This window comes from Triticum urartu, chromosome 2A, assembly GCF_056163025.1.
Source record: "Triticum urartu cultivar PI428250 chromosome 2A, HENAU_Tu73, whole genome shotgun sequence".
NCBI lineage: Eukaryota > Viridiplantae > Streptophyta > Magnoliopsida > Poales > Poaceae > Triticum > Triticum urartu.
The window spans coordinates 406,344,212-406,352,344 of record NC_141874.1 but is presented as its reverse complement, the minus strand read 5'-3'; the positions used below and the strand labels follow the sequence as shown (position 1 = coordinate 406,352,344).

The following is an 8,133-nucleotide window of genomic DNA, read 5'->3' as shown; positions in this document are numbered from 1 at the left end:
CAATGCAGAGAGGACCTCTGTATACATGCATCAATTCTGAAAAACCAATCTACGTTGAAATAGCATGAACCTCCTCAACAGCTTGGTACCATGACATGCATTTGCAGATTGACAATGCAACATTCCTCTCGTATCCCTAACGACAATCCCTGCACTAGCTTGGCCTATCTCATGAATAAAGGATGCATATGCATTTAGGGGCTGTTTGGTTAGCGCCCAGGACTACCCTGCCAAATTGAGGGCGTGCCATTTTTTTGCCGTAGAATTCTGTCGCCCCTGCCAAGCCAAAGCATGGGCACAAAAAGTAAAGAGGAGGTGTAATAGTGACCAAAACATTGGAAGGGTAAGAAAACGCCGGCACCAATCCAAAGGCCCTCCTAGGCTGGTGGTCGACGCCAAAATATTGGCATGGCAGCGCTCAACTGTCATCCAAACATACCCTTAGCTTCCAGGCTCCTAATTTCTGTGGCAACCACTGATTGTCATTAATGACCTGCAGCATGCATAGGAATTCTGCATGGGAATGGAACTTATCGGTCGACCCATGATAAGGGATAAATCGGTCAGTTTATCGGCATATCAGCCGATTTATCACCATATCGGCTTATTTATCGGCCGATTTATCTTAGTGGCCAGACGCTGGTAAGAGATAAATCGTCCGATTTATCGGAGTATCAGAAGATATCTTGAACACTGCCCTCCGGTGCTAGTGCCTAGTGAATTTCCTCTATGTATTTGATTAGGAAGTTTTTGGATACTGTCACAAACCTTTGTCGTCCTCGTGTACAACATTATTCATAAGGTGCCATGCCCTCCGGGATATCAACATAATTTTAAGATGAACTAGACCATGATGGCGCACGTTGCAGCGCCCTTCTATTTTTTCTATAGAATGGTAGGAATTTTCTTACATGAAACATTTAAGTTAAATGTGTATAAACTTTCTGCAAATCATGTTTGTATAGTTACCCAATATTTCATGGGTGATATGCATGAGGTGCCCATCTTGCTCAAGCCCATCTCGAAAACAAAAGATAGACATATTTAAACCGTATAAATGAACAGTTGGAATTAAAATGCCTTGCTCTTAGCAGGATGCCACATGGTATGACTTACATCCTAATTAATAGCATAAAGCAAAGCACATTCAATTAATCCCAATATACAACACAACTGTTGGACAATCATAACATATCCTACTTTTTATAGAGTTAGGCTGGTTGTCGATCTACCCCCCTTCGGGTTGGGTGAAAATTAATTCTGATGGATCGCTATCTTCAGATGGAAGAGCTGGAGCTGGCATGGTGTTATGAGATGACACCGGACCTATTTTTTTCCTTCTTGCATAGAACTTTTCTCCTACGGGGATGATTTAGAATCAGACTTATGTGCTTGTAGGCAGGGCTTATCATTGGCCTTCAGAGGAGTGACCTTCCCGTGGTGATTGAAGTGGTCTCTCTTAAGTTACAAATATGATTCAAACCAGCGACATGGATAGATCGGTGTGTTCCTTTTTGGTGAAAGAAATAAAGCACCTCTTGAGTCTTCGTATAATTAGTATTACTCATGTTAGGCGCTCCCAAAATAAAGTTAGCAACTTTCTGGCAAACTCTGCTTGCTTAGAAAGTAGAAATATAAGTTGATTGTGCTCTGATCCCCCAGGTGTCGTTGAGTTGAATCCTGTTGATTGTATACTGTTGTGATTGCTTAATACAAGTGGTCTACCTGCAAAAAAAAGGTTTGGTGTCTTCAGTCAACCGGAATTACGCTGGTTAGAAAACATATTCCAACATATAGGAACAACTTAAAAGGGATGAAAACTAAAACATGATGACTTCATATTTTCACATAATAGCATTAAAATATTTGGCTTACAAATTCCGTTTCATTCAAGAAACAAGACAATAAATCTCCTAAATTTCATCACTATAAAGCACGTCTTTTTGTTTGAATTTTTAACTTTTGGTCAACGTCATCTCCTTTTTAGATCAATATATTAACTGCAGTCTTTTGCTGAACGACACTTGCATGATCACGAGTCAAGATTGTTGAATGAAATATATAGATTTTTATGCTATTAAATGTGCCTTGATAGATCAGAAATGAAAGTAGAGGTTACTAAGTAACAGACATAATAGCTACCTTTTGCATTTTTCTAGTGTGCCATATATGAATTTGAGAGCTTGACGTATATAGCACTGTAATTGGATTAACAAAAATAACATGGCTACTTAGCGCACTCTGCACTTTGTCAAACAATACTGGAGCAGGGCATGAAGTGAGGGACACAAATAATGTAGAAACTTAGTGCATGAACAACTGCCTATTTAGTGCTTCCATACGAAAATAATCTCACAATTTGACCATTAACACTCTCAACAATTGGAAGATGTGGGTGTTGGAACATTATACTCACAGACAACAAATCACTCAAACTGAAAGCATTGCCGCAAATTGAATTAGATTCTTTCTCGATAAGTGAATTGATAACCCTTTCCATGGCCATCTAACATGAAACAAATATGATAAAGGAGAGTATAGATGGAAGATCCTAACACATACATGTGGGTACAAGAAGAATTCAATTACGAATTCCACTTCACAGTTTATTGAAGAATGAAAAAGAATATACATGACACATTTAGAATATCCAAGGCCCGATAAATGTTAAAAAAATAAGGGAGAGGTAGCTAGGTAAGACAAATGACTATCCTGGCTACATATTATATGCATGCTGCCGATACTTTGTTCTATAGCATTTGCCAACATAAATACCATTAATAGGTGCTTTGCTCTATAGCTTTTCCGTTCCCCCACGGGCGACCGGCCGTGCATCGGGCCTCCTCCCTCCAGGCTCCCCCCTTCCTTCTTCCTTCTCGCCGCCGTCGCCGGCGCCCGCGGCCGGCTTGGCCCTGGGGCTGCTGGTGGCGGCGGCCTCCTGGCCCTTTCCCTCCCGGTCGCTCTCCGGCGCGGGCGGAGCGGCTCCGGGGGGTGCATCTAGGCGGCGGCGGTCTAGCGTGGCGGCGGGGCTCCGTGGCGCATGCAGGCGAGCTACTGGGCGACGGCGGGATCTAGCGTCGTCCGCTCGGCCCAGATCTGGGCCCTGCGGGCCCCATCTGGGCCTGGGCGGGCTGGCGGCGGGGATGGCTCCGGTGTGGCTTCTGGGAGGCGGCGGAGATGCGACGCGTGGCTGGGTGCCGGTGGCGACGACGCTGGTCTGCTGCATCGCGGCCGACGGAGCTTAACGGGCCCTCTTCGGGCCTGGCTGGGCCAGGGGTGGCCCGGCATGCCCCGCTGCCGCGTCCGGACGGCTACCGCGACGGTGCCGGAGGCACGGGCCTCCCGCACGACGGCGGTGGAGGTGGTTCCCTCCCGCTCGGCGTCGATGTTGCTGCTCCCGTCGTGGTGAGCTTCTCTCCGGCCCTCTTGGCCTCGTGGTGGTGTTCGTAGTGAGGCGGCGTGGGTGGCGGCGCTACTGCGTTGGCGCATGGTGATGGGCGATGGTTGGGCGGTTGGGGCTGGAATGCGGGAGAAATCCCTGCCGGCTTCGGCCCCGACGCGGTGACACCTGCGAGTGCCACCATTCCTCCCTGGAGGGTGTCGGTGGTATCCACCCCACCTCCCTCCGCGTGCCCGGGGAAACCTGAGGACTCGTCTGGGCAGCAGCGTCGTCGGCGTCGCATCCCTTCTTGGAGGTGCTGCTTGGTACGCGGCGGATCGGAGCCTCGGTATGTGGTGTTCTGTTTCCGGTGGGCGCCGCGGTGGCGGGTCATCCGCGCTTTGCCAAGCTGCCGTCGTTGGCATTTGTTTCTTCTTCTTTTTCTCTTGGTGTGTTGTGCTGCTCGCCACAGCGTTACCTGTACTCGGTGTTGGTTGCTTTGGAATACAAAGCAGGGGGAAACCCTTTTTCAGTAACGCTGGGCTTATACTTCAGTTCTGATGAGTAATTAAATATTGAAAATCACTCGCTACAAGCAATCAAAATACAGTCACCAAATAAGAATTAAGAAAAAGTATCGTACCTTCACCTTTGCATTCCTAGAAAGCAAGGCATTCCCCAATACAGAGGGACTTCAAAAGCAGGACAAATATGAATTGATCCTCACCGTCCTCATGTCATTTATTTAGAACAGAAAAGCTGAAAAGAACATAGTTAATCTGAGCCAACTCTGCACTTTGTGCAAGATTTTGGAACCCAAACAAATAATCTCACACTATAACTACACTTAGAAAAATACCATAACTTTACCATTGCATTCCCAGAAAGTGAGGCATGCCCAAATAGGGCTTCAAAACTGAAACATGTGAAGGAAAATACCTTCAAACAGAAGACCCTGATCCATACCGTCCTCAAGTTGTTTATGTAGAATAGAAAAGCTGAAAAGAACATGGTTACTCTGAAGTCATCTCTGTACTTTGTGAAAGAAGGACCCGAGCAAGTAATCTCAGGTTGTAACTATTAGCACTTTGAACAATTGGAAGATGCTGCGTTTAAGCATGTATTATTCTCATGCAAGAAATCATTATGGTGAAAGCAGTGCCTCGCCTTTCAATGCAGCAGAATCAGCCAACCGTGAAACCGAGATCCAATCGATCGAGATCAGAGAACCTGCGTTTATTTGAAAGCACAAACAACAGCATAAATAAATAAATAAAAATCTTTAACTCGATGCAGAATTGGGGGTAGGATGGAAGTAGGAAGGAGAGACCATTCGCTAAAGAAGGAAGACGAATCAGCAACCTGAGCGTCAACCATAGTTGTTGCGGAACTGAGGAGGGGAATGGGCAAGGAGAAGATAGATAGTGGAGATTATATGGACGCGAGAGTAAAGGACGAGCGTGAATTGACAATGTAACTGACCTGCAATTATCCGCCGGCCTCTCACATCCATTGCCATTAATGGCCTCTTGTAATCGTGATTCAATTACTGAATCGACAGAGTTAAATCGACAGCGGATGATCCGCTGGCTTGGGCACGACATCGTGGAATTGCCAGAAGACAACCTCGTCGGGCGCCTCGGCCCCATGTGAGGCAGACCCGCCCTGAACCTAGGCGCGGTCCCCATGGATCCTCCCTCCGGCATCGGTCGTCAGTCGTGACACAGGGTCGTGGGAGTTGTGGAAGTTGTCCGAACGAAACGACGGGTGCTCCTAGTCGGCGCCTTCTGCGCCGATTAGCATAACTGGCGCCTGCAGAAGTAGAATGTTGGGCTAATTCTTTGTTCGGCCCAAATTCTAGCGCGTTTGCACTATTTCAGCGCTAGTTCATCGGTTCTTTCTACTGTTTCGTCAATATACTTTGAACTAGAAATTTCTATAAGATTATGTTCGATGGGAGAAAATGCGTGAACCAAAAAATGGTATGAATTTTCATAACAATAAAAAATCTCCATAAAATCACAGAATAGCTGCTGAATGAATTATTTCAGAATTTGGTAGTGGCTTGCACTAGTTTACTGGTTTGAAAGGAAATTTTATTCTAATTAGTACAACTGAATTAAAAAAACAGTTAGTTCTCCATAAGTAAAATCATACTGGCAGGGGGTGTATTACTTAGAACAACTACACTAGTGGAAGCCAGAAACAAGTTAAGAATGGCTGGTGTTGACCCTTGTTTCGATATTGAAACGTGAAGCTCGCCGAAAATATGATCTCATCCATTTTACACCTTCAAGTGGTCCTGAAAAATTCAAAAACAGAATACGTTTAGTCTCTTAATATAAAATATACATCCGAATATGGACTGGATCATGTGAAAAAAGTGTACTAGTTTTCAAAACACAGTTCTTTTAGAGTGTACCTTTCAGCTATTCGTTCTATTGATTGTGCAAAGTCCTTTTATTTGAAAGACCGGAAACCTTGAAGAATAAAAGCAGAAACAGATTGATTGAATTTTTGGTTTATACTTCCCTTAGTAACAAAGTTGCTTTAAGAGAAGTATGAAAATTCAAGGAGGTGTTTATAACTTACGTGGTTTTGAAGAAATGATCTCACGACTGGTAGTTGGACCTCGCTGTTTTGGTAGGTTATAATCTCATACAAAAATATTTCGCGCATAACTTGGAGATCAACCTGTTTTGCACAGTTGTGATTATCATCTGAATATTTTTTCTTCTATGAGATGAAAGAATTGCAATTAGAATATGTTGTTTAGAAGATAAGAAACTCTTACAGTAGAGAATCCAAGAACTCCCATGCCACGATATGTTTTTAGTATTTGAAGAAGTAAAACACATGTGTCGTACCTGCATTAATGAAATCAGGTTAACTAGCATGTTAGAATAAAAAATCTAGATAAAATAACATAATAATCCTTAACTTCAAAATTTATGTTATCGTGATGTGGATGAAATGGAGGGAAAACTGGTAATGATGTAAGAAGTCAAACTGATTAACCTGAAATGAGTCCTAGGAACTGCAATGAATCTGTAGTCAAAGTCTTTGATGCTGAATGCATTGCAGTTAGGGTAGGTGAGTGCAAACAGTGACTTGAAATTGTAACAGACAATGCTTATTATAGTTGTGAATCTGTCTTGTCCAGTCCCATCAGGATTCATAATATCAAAAAATCTTCCACTCTGTAGGTTTGCTGTTATTAGAATCCATTGCTTATCATTGAAGCAAGGCAAGTGGACCTGTGAAAATTCATAGTAGGTTAGTTCTTGTCACAATTTTCCATTAGAAGAACTCAGTAAGAGAATTTTTTTTAAAAGAAAAAGTACTAACAAAATTTGCTATTTCCAATCTGAAGCCAACTCTTGCTTCACTTAAAATGTCTCTGCATATTGGGTCTGAATGATCAAGCATAGGCCTCATGAGTATTGCCTGATAAAAGCAGACAAAGAAAAAAATTTGGTTGGTAAAACTAGTAGATATTACCACAGAAAAACATTCGAAGACAGAGAAAGAAAAAGAATTAAATGTATCATACCATATCTTCTCTTTGCACAATGTGCCTAATAACATCAGTATTTGGTATTAGGCCTTGCCTACCGCGGATTAGTTGGTCAGTATTGAGCATCTTTGAGTAACAATCCAAAGAGTGCGGATTCATCCAGCAACCAGGTCTTAAGGAAATAGTTAAGGTTTTCTGGTCAACCCATACTTCATTCACTTGGAATATTCTTTGGCTGTTGTTTTGGAATTAATGTTAGAAACTTTCAACTAGAAGTTAGTAAAAAAATAATGTGAGAACGAATAAATGGTTTGTATGGTAGAGTTTGATGAAAACTATGACTGATTTGTACAACTAAAAGGAATGGAGTTTGGATAAAAATAACCTTGAATCCAGAACTGGAAGAGCTGCAGTCATTGTCTTGTAGAATTCTATTTGCACTGGTGTTGAGAAGATAACTTGTTGGAACTGCAAATAGTTGGGCTGCTGAACAATTTTTGCAGAAGAGAAGTTTTGAAACTGCTTCTTTCCTGCCTCTATCTGATTCCTTTTGGATTTAGCTTCAAATTCTTCCATGAGTTTGAGCAACGCTGGATCGTTAAGTGGAGTTCCGAAAGAAATTTCAGGCTGCGGAGAGTTAATCTTGATAGGCCTTAGTGGACTATTGCTATACAGGAATGGAGTATTAGCATTGAAGAACCCAGATTTGACCAGTTTGGACGAAGAACCCAGATGAGAGTAGGAGCTTGTTTGATAAGAAGTCATACAGGGTGGGACTGTATCTTGTAGTGCATCGGTTATTACATTGAAACTTGGTATGTCATCTTCAGTGTAGTTTGCTGGGAAAGAATTAGGTGGAGCTGCTGGTTGAGACACTTGACTAGATGGAAGATTGGTTTCACATTTTTTTTCAAGTGTTTGATGGTACGGATGTGAATCAATGAGAATTGACTTGTCTTGTAATTCTTCTAGTTCGACTCGCTGTGGTGCACAGTAGAAAGAGTCTCCTGGCATTAAGACAAGATGAATTTTTTTTATGTTAGTATGAACATTAAAATATAAAACGGAAGAGAAAATCAAAATTATGGAAGAAGAAAAATAAATTGAAAGTACCTGTGGCAGATGAATCAGATGAGATAAATTTCCAGTGAGTAGAGCTAATTTCTCTTGTCTCAAATTACGATTTTCTGTTGAATTCAAGTCTTCCCATGTTGGTTTGTTTCTAAGCGAATCCAGG

At 42.6% G+C, this 8,133-nt stretch overlaps 1 protein-coding gene and 1 long non-coding RNA gene across 4 annotated transcripts; both read right to left on the bottom strand.

The window, feature by feature from the left end:
* Nucleotides 1–992: 992 nt before the first annotated feature.
* Nucleotides 993–5,228, bottom strand: LOC125537479 (uncharacterized). 3 transcript variants are annotated; one of them, XR_015616560.1, is made up of 6 exons: nucleotides 4,862–5,228; nucleotides 4,710–4,769; nucleotides 4,547–4,609; nucleotides 4,319–4,377; nucleotides 4,029–4,138; nucleotides 993–1,725 (listed from the first exon to the last, which is right to left on the bottom strand). It is a non-coding gene; the product is annotated as an uncharacterized LOC125537479 (long non-coding RNA). The 3 variants fall into 3 exon arrangements; XR_015616558.1 differs by having other exon boundaries at nucleotides 1,009–1,725; nucleotides 4,023–4,138; XR_015616561.1 differs by lacking the exon at nucleotides 4,710–4,769 and having other exon boundaries at nucleotides 1,013–1,725; nucleotides 4,023–4,138; nucleotides 4,862–5,223.
* A 435-nt stretch (nucleotides 5,229–5,663) lies between these two features.
* LOC147985275 (uncharacterized) lies at nucleotides 5,664–7,478 on the bottom strand. Its single transcript, XM_087541491.1, has 7 exons — nucleotides 7,282–7,478; nucleotides 6,933–7,131; nucleotides 6,728–6,826; nucleotides 6,398–6,636; nucleotides 6,174–6,246; nucleotides 5,972–6,073; nucleotides 5,664–5,681 (listed from the first exon to the last, which is right to left on the bottom strand). Exons 1-7 carry the CDS (start codon nucleotides 7,470–7,472, stop codon nucleotides 5,664–5,666), a joined length of 921 nt encoding a protein of 306 aa, XP_087397617.1. The 5' UTR covers nucleotides 7,473–7,478.
* Nucleotides 7,479–8,133: the final 655 nt, after the last annotated feature.